The 23,236-nt window shown below is 40.8% G+C and overlaps 1 protein-coding gene across 5 annotated transcripts in view; it reads left to right on the top strand.

Moving 5' to 3' along the window:
* The window catches only part of TRAPPC8 (trafficking protein particle complex subunit 8), a 90,613-nt gene that overhangs the window by 25,273 nt on the left and 42,104 nt on the right, over positions 1 to 23,236 (top strand). For 3 of the 5 annotated variants that reach the window (XM_087707126.1, XM_087707123.1, XM_087707125.1), the window contains 7 exons: positions 721 to 811; positions 9,162 to 9,415; positions 10,309 to 10,424; positions 16,231 to 16,381; positions 17,900 to 18,000; positions 18,459 to 18,564; positions 20,274 to 20,405. In XM_087707126.1, coding sequence (XP_087563252.1) covers positions 721 to 811; positions 9,162 to 9,415; positions 10,309 to 10,424; positions 16,231 to 16,381; positions 17,900 to 18,000; positions 18,459 to 18,564; positions 20,274 to 20,405 — 951 coding nt within the window. Of the gene's footprint in view, positions 1 to 720; positions 812 to 9,161; positions 9,416 to 10,308; positions 10,425 to 16,230; positions 16,382 to 17,899; positions 18,001 to 18,458; positions 18,565 to 19,319; positions 19,341 to 20,273; positions 20,406 to 23,236 lie in introns of all 5 variants that reach the window. The other 2 variants (XM_087707122.1, XM_087707124.1) reach the window with 1 other exon arrangement.

The following is a 23,236-nucleotide window of genomic DNA, read 5'->3' on the forward strand; positions in this document are numbered from 1 at the left end:
CCACCACTTGCCTGCCTGCCTGGCAGTTGTTGGCAATTGTTGGAGCTAAGCAACCACCATGAGAAAGAGTTGGCAAAACAGCTGGCTCAATTCAAATTGGATCTGACCAAGAAGGAGGCTCAGCAGAAGCACCTCATTGAGGACTATGAGCATAGGCTTTCCAAGCAGAGGGAAAACCTGCAGGAGTGCAGGGCCAGGTACCAGTGCCTGGAGGCTCAGCAGGCTGAGATGGTCAGCCACTTCCAGGCCATGAAGCAGTCCCACTGGAACAAGGCCCTCTGGCTCTTCACCACCAGCGGCACTTCCCTCCAGGGTTCGCCCAAAGCACCGCACCAGGAGGCCAAAACAGAACCCAAGTAAGAATTTCTCCCTCCCCTCCAATCTGCATAAAAAGACCCCGAAGGGGGAGACTCTCTGCAGCAACACAAATGTTCATTGCATGTATCTGGCCAGGGGCCATAGTTTGAGGACCCCTGATTTAATGCAATATAAAATTGCAAATAATTTTTCTGCGGACCACCAGTGGTCCACGGACCACCAATTGGTGACCCCTGGTTTAAATATTCACCTGTAATTTAGTGAGAACATTGTATGTCTATCTTTCAGAGCTGTTTTTAAGGCCAAATTGTTTAAAAATTAATGAACATTTTTCATTAGAATATTTTGATGCATAGTATTTTTGTAAAATTGAAAGTGTTTTTGTATATTTTATTCTGACAGGAACTTTATGAAGATGGCACATGTGCAGTTATTTCAAATAAGAATTCTGATCACTTCATATCACTGGATGGGTTAGATAATGATTCCAAAGGTACATTTCTTTGAAATTAATAACCAACTATCATTCTAAGTATTTTATATCGCATTTTGATTACACTAGAATTTGCATATTTTTACCAGTTTATAAAGGATCATTTGTCACCAAGAACATATTATTTATTGCAGTTGAGTTCCTTTCCTTTCCTTTACACTATACATGCAGCTTTTGATTTACAACCATTTGTTTAATGACCAAAGTTAGGATGGTCTTGGAAAAATTGACTTAAGATCTTTGAAGTTATGGCTGTTGTGTCTGTCATATCATCCCCACAAGTCATATGATTGTAGTTCGGGTACATGTCACCCAGTTTTCATTTACAAAGGTTGTAGTATCTTGTAGTCACACGATTGCAATTTTTGACCTTCCCAGCCACCTTCCAACAAGCAATGTTGGTTAGGAAGTCATAATGTAATGACCATGGTAAAAATGGTTGTAAAATTGGGTCTGGTGACTTGACGATTCTCCATAGTGAGGGGGGAGGAGTATCTAGAATGGGTTGACCTTATCCTCTCGTGATTGGATTGAGTCAGATAAGCTCTTTGGGCTCCGCCCCCTGGAACCGGGCATGCCCAGTTTTTCTGACTCAAAACGATCGTGAGACGTTGCTCATTCTGGATCTCCAGCAATTTACTAGGATCTAAAGGAAAATTCACTTGGACCCGTCGAGTTTTGCCTCCCTGCTTCGCACACAGCCTCCTCCTGCAGGATTGGGACTGCCACTAGCCCCCCTGGGGCGGCACGCTGTGCTGGCCACTGAGGACATCCGAAGACTCTCAGTGAGGACCTTGGCCGGGCAGCAGGAGGACGGGCAAAAGCCTCTAGCAGGCAGCCCTAACCGCTGAGGCTTGTAAGTCGCTGGAGCGCTCCGTTGCTCCCCTCAAGGGTTGAGCAACGAACCAGGGCTTCCAAACGCCCTGGAGCACCCACGCTGCCTCCACGTGGCCAGAGGATCGTGAGGAAGCCGAAGAAGCTGTTCCTGGCCACAGCGGCATCGGAGGAGAGGCAGGAGGAAGAGAATCCGGCTTGGAGCGCACGTGGCAAGCTCTCAGGAGCACAAGCCTCTCTTCAGGCACTTTTAAATTTCGCGCCCCTTTGCAAGCCGGTCGGCGCCATTTTGAAGCCGGGAGGACCCACGTGGTCCAAGATGGCGGCGCCCAGCAGCTACCAGGAAGGAGAATCCCAGGCAGCTGCAAGCATGGACTGCAGCCCCACCGGAGGGGCAGAAGAGCAAACATCCAGGTCAGTGGCTTCCCCAGAGACTGCCCGAGGAGGGGGGGGGGAGAGGAAAGGATAAATGCAAAACCAAGCACCTTTCCCCCAGGGCAGATCCAGAGGAAGGGAGGGGTCACAAGCCCTCCAAGCCCTCTAAATCTTTAGAGAAGCTTTGCAAAAAGGCAGCCAGCCATCAGGACGCCCCAGGCAAAGGGGGAGATAATCCAGGCACTCCCTTATCCAGTGGAGGCTCAGGGGAGAATCCAGCCCTGCCAGCAAGGATCCCTATAGACACCTCGGGACTTTGGGGCTCTACTCAGGGGTGGCAATCCCCTACTACCCCTACTGTGGGGGCAGCCTTGCCTACTGGCTTTCCCCTTTTGGGCAGCCCCCCCCCCTGCTCAGGGGGGCATCAGCCCCAACCAAGCACCTCCCACAGGGGCCCCCAACTTCCAGGAATTAATGATGCATGCTTTTCAGCAATACATGGCTGCAGCATTCCAACAGCCACAGCCTCAGGGGGCCCCCCTCCCACCCACCCCCAGGGCTCCTGAATTCCCAGAAGCCCAGGAGGAAGAGATTCACAGCTCCTCAGATTCATCCCAGGAGGACAGTGACAATGAAAGTGAGGAAGGCGAGATCAGAGAACTCAAGCTGTCAGAGGATGAAGGCATGCCTCCTCCTAAACCTACATTCACCGGGTTGTTCCAGCCCTCACTGTTTAAGTCCCTGCTCTTCAAGGCCAAGGCAACGGTCAAGCTAGGCAACAGAGCAGCGGAGGCCACACCCCAACGCCAGGGCTTCTCAGCGGAGAACATCTTCGATGAGCAGGCCATCGAGGCAGACACTGTTCCTACGCCCAAGACCTTCCTCGTCCTGATAAGGCGCCAATGGGCATCTCCTACAACTAGCCCCTCACCCTCCTCTTCAGACAGGGTGTTCTTCAATGTGGACCAAGAGCTGGCTAAGCTACTTGCACAGCCCGCCATAGATGATCTAGTCGTGGCTCTTCATACATCCACCAACATGCCTGGGGAGCCAGAGGATGCCTTGAAGGCGGAGGACAAGAAGGCAGATCTCACCTTGCAGAGGGGTCATCTCGCAGCGGCCTGGGCTGTGAAAGCATCCACCACAACCTCCTTCATCATCAGATCTTCCTTGCTGTGGCTGCTGGAGCTACAGCAACGCACCCCCATAGCAGATGCCCGGTCACATCAGGACATCAACAGGCTGGCAGCGGCCATCCAGTTCTCATCGGATGCCACCCTGGCTGCAGCCAGATTTGCTTCCAGGGTGATCGCATCGTCGGTGGCATCACGCAGGCTGCTGTGGCTTCGACAGTGGCAGGTGGAGGTTCGTCACAAGTGGTGCCTGGCTTCGGCCCCCTTCACAGGGGACTCCCTCTTTGGCTCGGCTCTGGACCGGTTCCTGATAGAGAACAAGGACAAGAGGAAGGTCCTCGCCACTGCCCAGAAGAAAGGCAGCTTCAGGTTGACTCCATACCCCAGACGCTCCTACTCCCGGGGTCAGGACTCTGGTTCCTTCTTTCGGGGTCAGGACTCCCTTAGGGGGTCAGAGGCAGGTTTCTCTGGAAGCAGGCAGTATCAGGGGGGATTCCCTGCTAGACAGAGGTACCCGGACAGACAGCAAAGAGGCAGGCAGCAGAAGCGGCCCTTTCGAGGAGGCGGAGGGGGGCGCTCCTTCCGCAGAAACTAAAGCTAGGCCCAGCGTTCTCCCCTTTGGGGGATGCTTAGCGCACTTCGCTGACCACTGGGACCTCACCTCCTCTGACAGATGGGTGCAGAAGACCATCAAGCATGGCCTTTCACTCGAATTTCTTTCCAGTCCCCCGAGCTTCTTCCGGATATGTCCGGTTTCTAAGAACCCGACCCGGATGCTGATGATGCAGGAAGCCATCCAACACCTGTTGGAGATCAGGGCAATCCAGCCAGTGCCTCCAGAGCAACAGGGTCAGGGGCACTATTCCATCCTGTTTGTCATCCCCAAGGCCTCTGGGGGCTGGAGAGCAATCCTTGACCTGAAACGCCTGAACCGTTCCATTCGCTATAGGAGGTTCAAGATGCACTACCTACACTCTATCTTGGAGGGGGTTAGACAAGGAGACTTTCTCACTTCTATAGACCTCACTGAGGCCTATCTGCACATTCCCATTGCCCAGGATCACCGTAGGTATCTCAGGTTCTGCTACATGGGACACCACTATCAGTACCGAGCCCTCCCCTTCGGGCTGTCTTCGGCCCCGAGGGTATTCACAAAGGTAATGGCAGTGCTGGCAGCGCACCTGAGACAGGTCCCGGTGCGCATCCAATGTTACCTGGATGACCTGCTCCTGCAGTCATCTTCCTTTAGGGGCTCTCTGCGAGACCTAGATGTCACCATGACAGTCCTGAGGGAACACGGGTTTACAGTGAACCTAGCCAAGAGTCACCTCCACCCCTCTACTAGTCTGATTCACCTAGAGCCAGAATAGACACCCAGGCGGGCATGGTCTTCCTGTCGCCCGACAGACAGATAGCGCTTAGACAGCTAGCCTCCTCGATAGCCAGGAAGCGCAAGGTGTTCTTAGCCACTCTGTCTAAACTACTAGGCACCATGGTCTCCGCCATTGGCATCGTCCCGTGGGCTCGCCTCCACACCAGAGATCTCCAATGGTTCCTCTTGCCGTTCCAGCGAAGGCGCACGAGCTGTTCGCAGACCAAGGTACTTCTCCCGGTAGAGGTCTCCCGCTCCCTGACTTGGTGGACGTCCCCAGCGATCACGAAGGGCGAAACCTTCTGGACACCAGACCGCTTGACGGTAACGACGGACGCCAGTCTGAGCAGGTGGGGTGCCCATCTGCTGGCTCAGTGGACTCAGGCGGAAGGGACTCACAACATAAACTGGTTGGAGCTCAGGGCGGTCCGCCTGGCCCTGTTACGGTTCCAGAACTCAGTCAGGGGCCAGCACATATTAGTCCTCACAGACAATATCACCACCAAGGCTCACATAAACAGACAGGGGGGGACAAGATCAAGGGCCCTCATGAAGGAGGCCAAACGTCTGGGTCAGTGGGCCGAAAGGAACCTCCGGTCTTTGAGGGCAGAACACATAGCGGGGGTGGACAACACCAGGGCCGACTGGCTCAGCCGGGCCGAGGTGGACAACTCAGAGTGGAGGCTACAGCCTACGATATTCGAGGAGGTGGCTGAGCGCTTCGGGCGCCCGGAGGTCGATCTGTTCGCCACTCTCCTCAACACTCAGCTCCCGAGGTTCTTCTCCAGGTACCGGACACGGGGGGCGGAAGGGACGGACGCTCTGCGGAGCTCATGGCCCAGGGGTCTTTTGTATGCCTTTCCTCCCTTGCCCCTGATTCCCAGGGTCATACGGAAGATCCTTCAGGAGGGGGCGGAAGTGGTTCTGTTGGCTCCTCATTGGCCCCGGAGGCCTTGGTTTGCAGATATCCAGTCTCTGTCGGTGGAGAGGCCCTGGAGAATCCCCCAGGAGAGGATATCCCTCAGTCAGGGGGCGCTGGAGCATCCAGATCCTCAATGGCTCCAGTTGACCGCTTGGCGATTGAGCGGAGCATCCTGAGGAAAGACCTCTTCTCCCCCAAGGTGATAAGGACTATCCAGGCCGCCCGCAGACCCTCCACAGAGCACATCTATGGCTCCACATGGCGGGCCTTTGACTCTTGGTGCAACTCCCGGGGGTACAACCCCATCCAGGCTATGGTGCCACAGGTTCTGGACTTCCTCCAGGCGGGCCTGGATAGAGGGTTAGCTCCTAACACAATTAGGAGACAGGTTTCTGCCATCTCATCAGTTCTCCTGTGTGGCAGAAACCAGAGCTTGACGCACCATCCCATGGTCAGGCAATTCCTTAAGGGGGCCTCCAATCTCAGACCACCTACGGTACACAGGTACCCTTCCTGGGATTTACACAGGGTACTGGACGCTCTAACGGGCGCTCCATTTGAGCCATTACAAACAGTTTCCCTTAAGTTCCTGACCCTGAAGGTGGCATTCCTGGTGGCCATCACCTCCGCCAGGCGGATATCCGAACTGCAGGCGCTGTCCACCAGGGAGGATCTCTGTGTCTTCCACCAAGATAGGATGGTGTTACGGCTGGATCCATCCTTCATCCCCAAGGTGTGCTCCTGCTTCCATCGAGCCCAGGAACTGATTTTGCCCAACTTCTGTCCAGACCCTTCTCACCCATTGGAGAGGAAGTGGCACACTCTGGACGTTAGGAGGGCTCTGAGGATTTACCTCAGGAGAACCAGGCCAAACAGGAAATCCGAAGCCCTGTTTGTCTCCTTCCAACCAGGATCCCTGGGTAACAAGGTAACTTCCACCACTATTGGCAGGTGGTTGCGAACCTGCATTGCCACTGCGTACCAATCGCAGGGTTTACAGACACCAAATCATATCACAGCCCACTCCACGCGGAGTGCAGCCACCTGGGCCACACAAGCATCCCTGGCCGAAATCTGCAGGGCAGCCACGTGGGCTTCCCCCTCTCCCTTTGTTAGGAACTATAAGTTGGACTCCTTTGCCTCGGCAGAGGCCTCATTCGGCCGCAGGGTGTTGCAGGCGGTACACAGGGCAGGACCCGCGCCTCAACAGGCCTGAGTGGGGGACACAGGGCCTCAGGGGTCTCCCTCCCTAGGGACGTGCAGGCTTTGGTACGTCCCATTCTGGATACTCCTCCCCCCTCACTGGAGAAAGGGCATTGGTACTTACCTGATACGCCTCTTCTCATAGTGGGGGGAGGAGTATCCAGTCCCTCCCTGACTATGTTTGTACGACTGTTATGTTCATTGTTTATGTTGTTATTTAAATATTGATGTTGAAGACAATAAAAGCAAAAAAAACTGAATCAAGAGTCTGGAGTGAATGATGCAACGAGTCGGAGAGAGCTCTTCGTCATTAAAACTGGGCATGCCTGGTTCTAGGGGGCGGAGCCCAAAGAGCTTATCTGACTCAATCCAATCACGAGAGGATAAGGTCAACCCATTCTGGATACTCCTCCCCCCACTATGAGAAGAGGCGTATCAGGTAAGTACCAATGCCCTTTTGCTTTACCAAGATACTGACATAACAATGGAAATTCTGGTCGAAATTGTGGTTGTGATCCCAAGTTGAGGACTGCTTGTATATGTTGGATGAAGACCAAAAAAAAAAATATTTATACCACTAGATTCTGTATGAGGTAGTGGCTTCTGAATATGACAAAAATCCTTGTTTTATGCAATTGAGGATCATTTAATTTTCTTAATGGAATTACTTAAACAGAAAACTTACTTATTATTTACTTTATTTCTTTTGGGGATGTGTATATGCATATTGTGGCAAAGACACTATAGGATGAATATTTTTGACTGGAGTTAGGAATTCTAGTTGCCACAGAGGAAAGCGGGGAATTCAACAGGTATTTTTGCTTGTTTATAAACTTGTGGTTTACAATACTTCCTCTTTTGCGGAAATGGTCTTCAATTCAGAGGCATCTCCTTTCACATAAATATGGTATATCCTACTTTTCAGATAGCTTTTCTACCAAGACAATGTACTTAACAGTATGATTATAACACTATGATTATAAATAAAAAACTTCATGCTTTAAAAAGCAAAAATAAGAGCTTATCACAGGGCATCTGAAAGCAGTAAGCCAATGGAAGGAGAGAGTCCAAAAGAACAGATTTCTTCAATAGTTTTGGCTACCTTTTTTTTTTTTAGTATTTTGGAGAAGACATAAAACAAAGTTAAAATAAGTATGTTAAGCTTCCATTAAGGCAAATCACTAATAATGATCTTTTAAAACCTACCCAAAAACTGAAAATATCCCCTCAAGATAGAGCTGAGATGGTGCAATGGTTAAATGCAGCACTGCAGGCTACTTCAGCTGACTGCAGTTCTGCAGTTCGGCTGTTCAAATCTCACTGGCTCAGGGTTGACTCAGCCTTCCATCCTTCTGAGGTGGGTAAAATGAGGACCCGGATTGTTGTTGGGGTTAGGGTTAGATTCTGTAAACCGCTTAGAGAGGGCTGAAAGCCCTATGAAGCGGTATATAAGTCTAACTGCTACTGCTATTGCTATTAAGATTGCCACTATATTACTACCATATTCCCTTGCCATTGGAGGCTGGAAAGAAAATTAAGACATTTCGGTAAACTAGGTGCTGAAACTTGCCTTTTACAATGGTGTCAAATATTGTGACATTTCTGATATATATGTCTGCATTGTGGATTGATGTGGATATGAAGTCATATAAATATTGTGAAAGTATGAAATCTTGCAAAATAGCTAAATTTTATTTTGAATACAGATAGTCCTTGATTTATGACCATTCCTTCAATGACTGTTCAAAGTTGCAACGGTGGTGAACAAATGTTGCCTGTAACTGGTCTTCGACGTTTTAGCCATCCCAGCATCCCCATGGTCATGTAATCACACCCTGGGTGATTGACAGCTGACTCAATTTACTACCTGTTGCACAACCTACAATCACATGATTATCATTTGCAGCCTTTCCTTCTGGCTTCCCTAGAAATTCAATAGGGAAGCCAGTGGGGAATGCTGTAAGTTACTGAGATAAGTCTCTCCCACCCATCCACCCACTTCCAGCCCTTCTGTGGTTGCACTATGCTGGCCACTTGTGCAGGCACTTCCTGAGCCTTGATGTTCCTTGCATGCTCAGGTACCTCTTCACACCTTCATGCATCTTCCCTGATCTTTCCTGCATCTCACATTCTTAACACATACCATACACTTTTGCAGACATATCCCTTGCACCCTTGGACGCCCCCTTGTCCCCCTCAGCAGCAATCACCTACCTGCTTCCTGGCTTGTTTGTAAAATTCCTGTGACTTGCAACTTCCTGCTGACTTCCCCATTGACTTCTTGTGGGACGTTAGCAGGAAGTTGCCTCACCTAACAGTTGTGGGATTTGGTTAAACAATAGCAGCTGGAATTGCAGTGATTGCCATTACTAAGTGATATGGTTGTGCTTTATAATCTCATTGTTCAGGGATGGAAAGTCTGATTCCAATTGCCATAGTAAGTTAAGGATTACTGTAGACAGTTTTGAAATCATCATTTAATGGTTATTACATATAATTTCTTTTTCTTAGATGGTTTATCAAATAACTTTAAGAGTCACCCACTTCAGTTGGATCATGCTAGCGACACTAGTTACTTCGATGGCACGGATTACATAAAACCAAATCTATCTATGCACGAATCAAAGAAATCAAATATTTGGACACCTCATGGCACTTGTTTGACACTCACAGATCATGATCGAATTCGGCAATTCATACAAGAATTCACTTTTAGAGGACTTTTACCACATATAGAGAAAACTATTAGACAATTGAATGATCAGGTAAGTAATATTACTTTTACAAAAATGTTTTTAGGGAGGTTTTTCGCTTAGCTGAAATTCAAACTAGATTCACAATCAAAGCTTGCTATGTAAAATCTTAAATGTATTCAGAACATATCCTGTATATTGTTTATTTCAGTGAAAATCCTCAATACAGCTTATGTCAAAGTACATGTGCATAGTATAATTGATATTTAACATTGAAATTTAATACAAATGTCATTGCCATTCATTTATAAAGATGATGTAATGCTTTAGAAACCCCAACACAATATATTTTAAATGATCTGAACTAACAAATGAAAGCTAGAGCCAATAAATACAAGACTCCTTTTATGCAGAGCCCTTCAGATTACTTTGATGAAATATGTAATGACAATGAATAATTATTCTTGCCTTTGAATCTATTGCTGAAGAGAATTATATAACAATGCTCAATAGATGAGTAAACCTATAAATTCATACATTTCCTAAAATGAAGCATATGTTGTTTTCTGAAGATAACAGATAGCAGTATTTTAAAAAAGCTGAAAAGAAAATTATCTGACTTTTTTAGTCTCATCCTCTTTCTCCCCCCCTCCCTCTCCCTCTCTCTCCATGCACACCTGTGTAAAAAACAAAAGTTTAAAAAGCAGACAATATATATATGTTTTAAATGTATTTTTAATTTTTCTAATTTTGTGGATTTTTGTCATAATAATTTGTTTAAAAAACTATTGTTTTCATTTCACCTTCTTTATGCTGGTCTATAACTGTTATAAACATTTGATTGGAATCTAGTATTCTATATGAAATACATAGTTTTTTAGATAGCTGTAAATCTCTGAAAAGTAAATGTTTTCTGTGAATAATAAACTATTGCATTTCAGTGAAAAAATATTTCTATCTTTCAGTTAATATCTAGAAAAGGTTTGAGTAGATCTTTATTTTCTGCAACCAAAAAATGGTTTACTGGAGGTAAAGTTCCTGAGAAAGGTGTGAATGAACTAAAAAACACATCTGGTTTGTTGTAAGTACAGCTGTTTATAAAAATGAAGAATGCTTGAATTTTATTGGGTTTTGTCTTTTCTAATTTCCATGTCCACTGGAGTTGGGTGGCTAATAAATTTATATTTATAATAAAATAAATAAAATGCATTTTATTGTTATTTTAATAATATAAACACAATTAACAATAACTACTTTTGAATGATTATATCTCCATTTAGGTAGGTCTTTTGCTTACAGATGCAACCCTGTGGTCTTCTTTATGAGCTCATCATGATTAAATTAGTAAACTTACTCTTAACCATAGTTTTCCTTATATCCAAATTGGAGACTATTGACAATTTCATAACAAACCAGGATATTTATCCACATTTTAATTGTGCTTTAAGATCCTGATTTGTTCTGCCCTAAGTAATTTGTCATTTGTACAATGATGCTTCTATTTCAATAATTTTGGTCTCAGTACTCCAAGCATGGAATTTATATATTACAGAAACTGCATGCTAGGCATTCATCAAGCAGTCTGCTGTGATTCTAGGATCCCTTTTCTTGGCAGACACTGCCAGCTTAGATTCCGTTAATGTATTAATGGTTTATGTTACCTGCCAGTGTACAAATCACCCATTTATTCCTACTTTCTATTTTCTGTTTTCAACCAGTTGTCACTCCAGCTGAGTTTGCTCAAGCTTTTGGTGAGGGATTTTGTCAAAGGCTTTTAAGAAAGTCCAAGTATATATGGTCTATTATGTCATCCCTGTCTACATGCTTGTTGACCCTCTCAAAATGTCTAGAAGGTTAGTGAGACCAGACTTAATCTTTATGGAATCCAGATAGCCAAGGACAAGGGAAGCTTTTTTAATAGCTTTAAAAAAAAATCTTCCGTGGGACAGATATGAAACTAAGTGACTTGTAATTTCCTTATCTATAATTCTATTTTTAAAAATGGCTCATATTGGCATTTTCCATTTCTTAGAAACAAATGGTATTGTTAAAGTGTAAGTGCATAATTTTGTGAAAAGATCAGCAAATTCACATTTAAGTTCTTTAAAAACTCTTAGGTGGATACCATCTCCAGTATAATGAGGGATAGATCCCTTTTTTGTCCATCTCTTTATCTTTGCTTGGCTCATCTTGTCTGATCTTGTTCCTGAAAAATAAACTAAGTTCCTATATTTATCAGTGAGGATAAATGCAAATAATTAATTCACTTACTTGCTATTTTTTTATCTCATTCTAACACGTCTTTAATACCCCCTCCCCCATCATGTCCTGAGTCAGTTTCATATTCCAAATTAAACATATGTAAACATTGTTACTCTTTGTTTCAGTGTTTACAATGTGCAGGGGTCTTTGGGGGGGGGGGCTGTCACTTTTTTTGACCGCCTCTATTTCTCTGGCCACATTTTATGTTCTTCATTGTACAGTACTCCTCAGCGGGCCAATATTTCCATTTTTTTAAAAAGAAGCCTTGTCTTTAATAGCAATTGTGAAGCTATTTATTAACTACTTAAGGGTTTGGGTTTTTTTGCCTAGATGCCTATTTTTTTGCCTAATTTTAGGTGTATATTCTAGTTGATATGGTATATTTATTAATAACTTTCAAGCATTATGAAGAAAATGGCCCTTACTACTATCCCTTCATTTTTCTTTTCAATGATGCCGCTGTTGTTTTTGGAAGTCTTTTCTTCTGAGAGCATGTTGGTGGTAAGCATCCGTTCACATTCCAGATGATGATTATAAAATTATGATCAGTTCTCCAAAACATTTAGATCTTGGACAAAATTCTGAGCATAGTTTAAGATTAAGTCTAGTGCTCTCTTCTTCTTCTTCTTCTTGTTGACTAGCTGTTCCAAGACATAAGCAGTTTGGTTTTTGCTGTATCCAGAACATGCATTTTCTCAGACTTTATGAAGGTGATTGCAGTCACTAATGACTAAATTCCATCTGTACATCAGCTTTAGTTTCTTGGCCAAGGAAATGATAATATTTTCTTAGTACTAACACTTTGTAGATTGATATGGATACCCCCAATGAATCAGAAGAATCCATGCCTTTGACATATAGGATAATTCTGCTTCCATTATACTCCTTTCTGTCTTTCTAAAAACCTTTATCAAGAGATATGTCATGATAAAATTTCTGTCAGGCCTGCATTTATAGAATTTTGGCCTTCCACACTTTCTCTTATTTCATTATGCTGTTTCTTTAAGTATAGTCGATGGGAGGGGGGAATAGAAGGAGTAGGATTGTGGAATGTATTATTTTCATTCTTTACTAGAAGACAAGGTCATCCTTTGTCTCTGCACTTTCACACCTGACCAGAAGCAGCTGGGTGGAGAAACCAGTGTGGAAGAAGAAGATTGGACCATGTGATGGATTGTGGGTGTGGGGACAAGATCATGAACTTTTAACTGGGTGGAATTCTGATGTCATTTCCAGTATTGGAATTCCACAGCTGTGTGCCTAACATGTCTGTCTTATTAAATTGGAACCTTAAGGATAGCTCTGCCTTGGACTCTGATTTAATTCTGCATGATATTTGGAACACTGATATTTTCATTCCCCCAGCGTTGTGTAAAGTTTGTAATACTTGTTTTTCTTTCATCATGGATCATTCTAACTTTCCCAATCTGACTCTGGGGTGATTTCCCCCCTTAAAGTTATTTTATTAGATTTAAGGGCTGTCTGACTCCAGAATAACTTTGGATAACTTAATGTTTTAAAAGAATAACTTTTAAAAATAGGAAACCCATATATATCCAACAAAATTAAGACAGAAGGGATGCTGTACTTCATGTTAGAAAAATAAGTCAACTTTATTATCAAAATTGATTAACATGCTTCCAGTTTTATTCCTTGTAATTTTGCAGAACAAATGTATTTCATTTTCTCTACTTTCTTTTCTCTGCTTTCTTCCATGGGATCAGTTTAAGGCATGCTCTAGCACCTTTCTAATATTGCCCAATTGCATTCTAGTACCCTTCTGAGTTGACACAGTTTATCCTTTTGTACAAATGTGGCTTCTCCTGAAAAGTATCACAATATCTGACAAATCTAAATCCCTCCCCAACATTCAGCACCATTGTCTTAATTCACAGATTGAGATTGCTCAATTCTGCTTGTTCGAGGTGCGACGTTCATTTTATTTATATGCCGCCCTATTCCCAGCGGGACTCAGGGCGGTGCATAAACCCAAGGAGGGGGGAGGGAAAAACACAAAAACTACAAAAAGTACAGGGCATTTAAAACAACCAACAGCCACACAATTCGAGAGGGGAAGGGAACTCATCGACCCCAGGCCTGCCGACACAGCGAGGTTTTAACGGCTTTTCGGAAGGCCTGGAGAGAGGTGAGGGTCCGAATCTTTGCGGGGAGCTCGTTCCAAAGGGCCGGAGCCGCCACAGAGAAGGCCCTCCCCCGAGTAGTGGCAAGATGACATTGGCTAGTAGATGGAACCCGGAGGAGGCCTAATCTGTGTGATCTAATGGGTCTTTGGGAGGTAATTGGCAGCAGGTGGTCTCTCAAGTACCCAGGTCCAATACCATGAAGGGCTTTATAAGTGACGACTAGCACCTTGAAGCGTATCCGGAGACCAATCGGTAGCCAGTGCAGCTTGCGGAGGATAGGTGTAACGTGGGTGTACCGAGGTGCACCCACAATCGCTCGCGCGGCTGCATTCTGGACGAGCTGAAGTCTCTGAATGCTCTTCAAGGGATGCCCCATGTAGAGCGCATTGCAGTAGTCCAGTCTGGAGGTCACGAGGGCATGAGTGACTGTTGCGAGTGCCTCCCGGTTCAGGTAGGGACGCAATTGGTGCACCAGGCGAACCTGGGCAAATGCCCCCCTGGTCACAGCTGACAAATGATAAGGTCAGCTGTGGGTCCAAGAGGATTCCCAAATTGCAAACCCTGTCTGAGGGGTGTAAAATTTCAGCCCCCAGCCTGAGTGATGGAGTACTAGCCAAATTTTTGGGACAACAGCCATTCGGTCTTGTCTGGATTGAGCGCAAGCTTGTTAACCCCCATCCAGACCCTGACAGCCTCCAGGCACTGGCACATCACGTCAACCGCTTCATTGAGTTGGCACGGGGCGGACAGATACAACTGGGTATCGTCCGCGTACTGATGGTATTTTATCCCGTGCCGCCGAATGATCTCACCCAGCGGCTTCATGTAGATGTTAAACAGGAGGGGGGACAGCACCGAACCCTGTGGGACCCCATATTTCAGGGGCCTAGGTGTCGACCTCTGCCCCCGACCAACACCGATTGCGACCTGTCGGAGAGGTAGGAGGAGAACCACTGAAGAACGGTGCCTCCCACCTCCACCTCTTGTAACCGTCGCAGAAGGATACCATGGTCGATGGTATCGAAGGCCGCTGAGAGGTCAAGAAGCACTAGGATGGAGGCATGACCTCCATCCCTGGCTCTCCAGAGATCATCGGTCAGTGCGACCAAAGCGGTTTCCGTGCTGAAGCCAGGCCTGACTCCAGACTGAAAGGGATCCAGATAATCGGCATGTCTGCTTTGCACTGTGTGAATATAGATAGCATTTTTGAGAAAGGCACTTCAAATTATCCAGCTATTTTCCCTGATACCATTAATGCCAATATGTACCGTAATGACTGGCTCCCATCCAGCACTATTTACCACACTGGTTAAAAATCATGTGTTGCCCACAGGTATATCAACTGAATAACTGTGGTTAATTGAAAGTTTTCTCATCTATTTAGGGAGCACTGAAAGAGGCGGTAGGAAACGGTTGCATGTGTGGTCAAAAGATATGGCATATTGAATATGAATATGAATATGAATACGAATACGAATAAATATATATATATATATATATATATATATAATATGCTAAAAATGAGCTTGCTACTAATTATCTTAAAAAAATAGTTGCAAATATGACCTTCAAATTCTTTGCTTCTGCTTTGGATATACTCAAAATATGATTGCTACAGCTGTAAATTGCATTTTGATTACTACTATACAGGTAATCCTCGACCACAATTGAGCTTCAAATTTTAGTTACTAAGCAAGGCAGTTGTTAAGTGAATCATGTGGTTGCTAGGTGAATCTGGCTTCCTTCATGAACTTGCTTGTCAGGATCCAGCTGGGAAGGTTGCAAGGGTGATCCCAGGAAAGCACTGCCATCACACACATGACAGTTTCCAAGTGGACACATTTTGATCATGTGACCATGCTGATGCTGCGATGGTTATAAGTGGGAAATGGTCATAAGTGACTTTTTTCAGTAATGTTGTAATTTTGAATAGTCACTAAATGAATGATTTTAAGTCAAGGACTACCTGTTTACTTTTGACCCTAGAGAAGAAAAGAAAAGCACTGTTCTATATAGTTTTGTTGAAATTAGAATTGGTAATCCTTTTTAAAATAAAATATTTAATATGAATTAATTTCTTCTTGGTGAGTTGGGTCCATAGCTTATGTTACACAAATGGAAGACACGGTCACATGCATGGGGTGACATGTTTCATGAATATAATTGTTCTCTTGTAGATGAAAAACTTTGTATCCAGGCATACCTGTAGTTTTCTAACAGATTTGAAACTAAATAGAAGAGAAATCAAGCAGTTATTGTTAATTATGATATATAACTTCAAGGGACCAATATATCTTTCATTTAAAAATTTTATATATAGGCTAGAAATGGCTGTTAACGTTATTCCTTTCTTTGAACATATAGATATATTAAATTGGTAATGTGCACTAGCTGCGATTTGGTTTGAAGCTTATATCTTTATGAATATGGTATGACTTTTTAAAACATAAATTGTGCATTTTTATTTGTTTCTATGTTCAGGTACTCCCCAGAAGCACCAGAGCTTCAAATCAGGAAAATGGCAGATTTGTGTTTTTTGGTGCAGCACTATGAACTGGCGTATAGTTGTTATCATACAGCAAAGAAAGACTTTTTGAACGATCAAGCAATGCTGTATGCAGCAGGAGCACTGGTTGGTGCATTAGCATATTTGCAAAAAAATATGTTTGTGTTTTTCTACATGTTGCTTTGCACAAAAAATCTTAAATGAATATTGCCTATGTGCCACCTTATATATTCAGATGTTTCTCTTATGTAACTTACAACAATATAAGCTCTTCTGAATTCTTAGGCTTGAGCTAATTGAAATCTTGAAGCGTCAAAAGTTGTTACCAGTGCATAAATTTAAATAAGGGAGGAGACAATTTTTAGAAAATATATCTATAGCTATTGGACTTGGTAAGGCAGCTTGAAACATTGTGTCCATTCTACAGAATCAATATTGGAATCACGTTAACTGCCTATTAAAGCAAATAGGCTGACGAATAGAAAGGTTAATGCCCATTCAGTAATTGCCTCCATTTATTCAATTAGCACTTATTAGTTCCCCTAAAGACTTTGACCATTAGTTGTAGGGTCATTAGGCATTGTCATATGATTTGACACTGGAAAATTAAATGTGGGATTATAAAAGAAAAGAGGAATGTGTTTTTGAGATATTGCTGCTACATTAGCCTCAGCAAGCTGTGACAGTTATTGGAAATTTAGTATAGCAATAGCAATGGCACTTAAGACTTATATACTGCTTCACACAGCCTTCTCTAAGATGTTTAGAGTCAGCATATTGCCCCCAATAATCTGGGACCTCTTTTTACTGATCTCGGAAGGATGGAAGGCTAAATTAACCAATAATAAATAAAGCTACATGAAGTTACAGAATCTATAACTTTATCAGACTTCAAGTTAACTTTTAAAATGTAAAAATATTTTGAAAAGGATTAAAGGTTAAACTTTTCATCTACATAGTATAACAAAGTGTGTGTGTGTGTGAGAGAGAGAGGTAATGTTCTGAAAAGAACAAAAGCAGAGGATGCTGTTTCATATATTAAAACATTTCAAACCAAAACAAATGAGTGCATCCTCTATTATTGACATGAATGACATTGGCATTAGCTCAAGTATATTGTCCTGTAGTATCACCTATTGCATATCATCTGTCATTTTTTTATACATATAATCTTTGTCATTAGATATGTATTGTTTACATTTTTCACATAATGCCAAAGATTATGTATATACCTATTTCATAATGTATATAAATCTAGGTCTCATGCAGATACAGAAGACAGTCAGAGCATAGGAGCAGGATACTTCTATTGCTCTTTTATTTTCTTACTGGATTGTAACTTTAACATGATTTTTGCCAGCTCAGGTTAAAACAAATGTGCATTAACTGTTTTTAGTCAGAGCTCTCAAAATGACTTTAAAAGTAAAATGGATGTGCTAAGATTCTGTGGGTATTGTTTTGATTTTGTCATTCACACCATTGTGAATTATGCTGAATCTGTACAATATGTTTGGAAGCTCACATTTATTGTACTATAAAATGCAGTTGACTCATGGTATTCATATGTGAATATTTGTGCCCAAATATTTTTTTCAGATTACAGAATTGTAGCAAAATTATTTAATGACCCCTTTTGCTTTACAGGAAATGGCAGCGGTGTCGGCTTTTCTGCAGCCAGGAGCACCAAGGCCATATCCTGCTCATTACATGGAGACTGCAATCCAGACCTATAGAGACATATGCAAGTATGTGGTTATATTTGGTTTTTCTCAGTTGAAGATAAAACAATCTTATTAAACATTTTTTCATCATTCCATAATGATGCATGCATAATTAATGAAATAACAACAATAAAAATAATGGCAGTTGTAGTTTAACTATAAAATCATTTTCTCTTAAATGGAATCAAACATAGTAATGCCTTCCTGAAGGCAAAGGCAAATTCTTATTTTAAATAACTATACACTGTTCTACAACAATTCATAAGTTTTATCATTATTCTACTAGGTTAAATCCTTAGTATTACATATAGCAAGACTATTATTACAGTGTTTAGAATTATTCACTATTTCATAATCAAAATTGGAGAAAATAAATTTTTTATTGATTATGTTTAATTAAAATATTCAGTGCATATTTTCTATGAGAGTTCAATACATGGGATATTAAATTATACCCAAAGAATTTATTTTGTGTTTCATAGGAATATGTTGCTGGCAGAGAGATGTGTGCTCCTTAGTGCTGAAATACTAAAAAGCCAAACCAAATATTCAGAGGCAGCTGCTCTCCTCATTCGTTTAACTAGTGAGGTAGATAATATTTTTATTGTTTTGTTTTTGTATGTTGCAAAAAAGGAAAAAAAGATTTTAAAAATGTGCATTTCTTAAGTAGATGGAATAGTATCAAGAAGAAAGATTTGTAAGCTTAAAATAATACTTTTTCTGTGTGTAATTGCATGTACATTATATTACATTTATTTGTTTATAGGAAAATTATTTATCTGCTATGGCTATAAATTAATTCCTTACTCACACTCATACTGGCAACATCCTAACAGAATTCACCGAAAGAGTTATAATAATTTATAGTGCATTTGTGCACTTTTTATCTGGAAAAAGAAAACATGTTCAAGTAAACAGACGTGATAGGTGCTGAAAATGTGCAACTTCACATTTTATGCCTTTTAAAATCATGCATGTTCAAATAAAGTAAAAAAAATAGTCTCGAAATCATAAGATAATTAAAAGGAAAAATAATGAATATGTGATTCAATGCAAGGCCTTTAAATTATTTAAGCATATTTTTATTGGTAATAGGATCATAAGGAATCTTATTCTAAAATTATTTAGAAACAATATTTTGAAACCATATAATGGATACTTCAGTTGCATATTATCAACTATAGTTTTTAATCAGATTTTAATGAGCATTTCAAAATTACAGTTAGAGTTAAGTTTGTAATATTCAGTTGTTGTTCCCAATCTTCATTTTCATTTTTTTAAATTGAAATATTTTAAAGCTTACATTCTTGTTTTTTTAATTTTTCTGTGGAAAAAAATGGCAGCAGAGCGCTTGGATGGGCATGGTGAGTGTTAGAAATGTGAGCTGGAATAGCTGAAAGATTATATAGTGTATTAAATATGTTGAAACACATTGTGCTAATTTGATTACTAGGTAGCAATAAAGTAATTCATTGTTACTGATGCACATGTGTGATTCAGGACATGGAATATGTGCATTAAAGGATTACAAAATGGAGAATTTTTGAGATTAATAAGAATAAAACATCATAATCTGAATCAAATCAAGAGGAGGATATACTTGTGGAAATCATTTTATTATAATGTTTATTTTTGTAATAATTTTTTTCCTATAACCATTCTCTGCCTACTCTGTCACTAATGCTTAGAAGACAATGAGATAATATGCTTTTTAAACTGATATGTTACTGCTTTATAAATCAATAAATAATATGGTATCAACTAGAAATATAAGCTTTTTAACCAGCTCAGTCTTTTCATTCAGTTTCAATTCTGAGAAACAATATATTTAAAACAGATATATAAATTATGTTCATAGAAATAAACTGTGAGGATAGAAAATTAATTAAACTTCAACTGATGAGATATAATCTGAAAAAAAAATTACTAAATGTTTTAGAGATAATTTACAATACTAAGAAGCTTCTTTGTTCTGAAAACAAGTATGTACATGGATGGATTCAGTAACAGAATCCTACATTATCTAAAAAAAACTGTGTCTGAGATATATTTTCCCTTCTGATGGATATTTCTGTCCATGATAAGAAATGAGATTTGATCACAAAGTGAATTTAATTATCCATCTGTTCTCAGGGGATTATAATCCGTTTTCACGGATTTTAGTTAATTTATTCAGTGTTATGTATAAAACAGACACTGTTTTTCTGAAGTGGTAATATAATGGGTGTTTGCTTTGGTCTTCAGATCTTGTTGTAAAGATAGTTGCCAGTTGTCTCATTATTCACTCTTTCTAATAGGATTCAGATCTTCGAAGTGCACTGCTGCTGGAACAAGCTGCACATTGTTTTATAAACATGAAAAATCCTATGGTTAGAAAATTTGCCTTTCATATGATACTGGCTGGACATAGATATAGTAAAGCAGGACAGGTAAGTTTGGCAGATCACAAAAGAAATTCTCACAATTTGGTTGATTTGTTTAAATGTTTTTTAAATTTAATGTTATACTTTACTGCCTCGGTGTTTGTGGGGGAGGAACAAAGCGACACATGGATTGCAGGGAAAAGTTCACCCCAGCCCCTATTCTGGCATGTCTTAGTGTATTTTATATAATTCAAACCAGTATGAAATTTTACCTATATATAAATAATCATAGCAAAACTTTATAGCATATCAAGTTCTAAAGTCCTTAACAATTCTAGAATAATATGTAGAATTTTGTCAAACCAGAGAAAAAGAGAACAAAGTTGATAAATCTCTGAAGAGAGAATTACATGTGATTCATAGCAGAGAATTAATTCTGCATCGTTGTCACATACTGATAATGGAAGGACCTAAATTAATATATTGGCAAATTATTTTGAAATTCTTCTTTATATAACTCTTGTAATAGCTTGGAATGTCATATTTGGGTCTTAAAGTGGAATATAATTCTTAAAGTTAAAGATTTGTTTTTTCACTTGTAGTATTATACTAAACAACTCGTGACCTGTTGGGTCATCATTTCCTTAGCAGATTCCTTGATGCCTTAACAATAGTAGAGCTTCTACCGCACTGGAAAATTCTTAAAAATTCAGAGGGATATTCAGAAATATAACTACCTTGAAAATAGCCCATGCGGAATTGCATAACAAAGACCAGGGATAGTCAACCTTTTTATATCTACCGCCCACTTTTTATTTATTTATTTATTTATTTATTTATTTATTTATTTATTTATTTATTTATTTATTTATTTTATTACACAGACAACAATGGGGAAGGGAGAAGATGGGGAAAAAAAGGGAGAGGGGAAACCCATCTTCACATACAATATGTCGTTTGATCACAGGTGCATCCCTACTAAGTTTGTACATCCCGTATCTCTCTGTTGTATATTTAATAAACACCACAATAAGCTAGGGTTTAAAAAACAAAACAAAAAAAAAATAAATAAAACAAGAAAAAAAAAGGTGGGGAGAGGAGGGGGAGGCCAAAAAGGACAAAAAAAGGTCCAAAAAGGAAAAAAAAAGGAAAAAAAAAACCATCATCACATGCAGCATGTCGTTTGGTTACGGTTGTTTTAACATCTACATCTTCAAATAATATTTACCATCTCAGATATTTCCTCTAATGTAACTAAAGGCCTCATTTTCCTTCTACAATATATATTCAGTTAACATTAGCATTGTTTTCCCCCAGAAAGTATACTTCTATTCATTGTTAACCTTGCATTTCATACCTTCAAACAGAGATCTTATTCCTTCATTGTTCAACAAGGCATCGCTGCCTATATATACCAGTTTTCATTTGTCCCCCTATTAGAATTGCCTTATCAGCAGCGAAATATCATTATAGTAAGTTCTTAACCTTATACATTATATCACCAGACCTTATATTAATACTTCCTTATATCATTGTTGAATTATTTCACAGCATAATTATATCATCATTTACTTTTTCCAGCTAAGGCATAAGTGTATCATTTTTCATTTCCAAAGTTTTTTTTTTCCCCTTAGCCATTGATAAAACAAGTCCCATATCTTATAAAATTGTTCATCCTCTTGCTCTCTAATTTCAAATGTCAATTTACTCATTTCGGCACAGTCCATTATTTTTCGAATAACTTCTTCCTCTTTTGGTATTGTTTCATTTTTCCAGTTTTTTGCAAATACAATTCTGGCTGCTGTTAACACATTTACAATCAAATATTTTAAGTCTTTGTTGTAGGTTTCTGGTAAGATTCCCAATAAAAAGACCTCTGGTTTAAAGTCTATTTGTTTGTGTATCATTTTCTCCAACCACATGTGGATTTTAGTCCAGTATCTTTTGGCTTCAGTGCAAGTCCACCACATGTGGTAGTATGAGCCAGGTATCTGGTGACATTTCCAACACTTTTCTGATTTATTCTTGAACATTCTTGCGATTCTGGTCGGGGGTAGATGCCACCTGTAAAACATCTTATACAAGTTTTCTCTATATGCAGTGGACATTGTCATTTTGTAATTTTGAGACCACAATTTCTGCCAATTCTCTAAATCAATCCCATACTTAAAAAAATTTTCCCCAAGCAATCATAGTTTCTTTAACTTGTTCTTCATGCAATTTAAACTCCAATAAATATCCATATAGTTTTTTAATTACTTTTTCATCAGTACCTGTTAGAATTTTGTCTAGCTCAGTCATTTTGTTATAGAGACCTTTAGTTTTTCTATCTTCATTATATCTAGATTGTATCTGTACATATGAATACCAGTTCATTTCCATCCCTTCTTGCTTCAACTCTTGACTAGATTTGAGCTCACCCTCTGTATTCAATAATTCTGTATATCTAACTGTTTGTTCCTTTTTATGTATTATCGGATACGAAAATGCTTCAATTGTTGATGTCCAGACTGGAATTTTTAAATAATGTAATTTTTTAATCTTTTCCCAATTTAACAACAACGCCTCCCTTATATAATGTCTTCTAAAATAACCATGTGGTTTAGTTCCCTTATACTATAAGAAAGCATGCCATCCCAACAGCAAATCGTGACCTTCTACGTTCAATAATCTAGAGTTTTTTAATGATATCCACTCTTTAATCCACATCAGGTTTGCTGCCTGATAGTATAGCTCCCAATCGGGTAACCCAAAACCTCCTCTTGATCTAACATCTTGTAGTAATTTAAGTTTTATTCTAGCTTTTTTCCCTTGCCAAATAAATTTCAAAACTATTTTATTTAAATCTAGAAAAAAAATCCTTACCCAGTCTGATTGGGATTGTCTGAAACAGATAT

This window comes from Thamnophis sirtalis, unplaced genomic scaffold (genome assembly GCF_051295495.1).
Source record: "Thamnophis sirtalis isolate CommonGarterSnake01/CBP01778 unplaced genomic scaffold, rThaSir2_p1.2 scaffold_2, whole genome shotgun sequence".
Taxonomy (NCBI): Eukaryota; Metazoa; Chordata; class Lepidosauria; order Squamata; family Natricidae; genus Thamnophis; species Thamnophis sirtalis.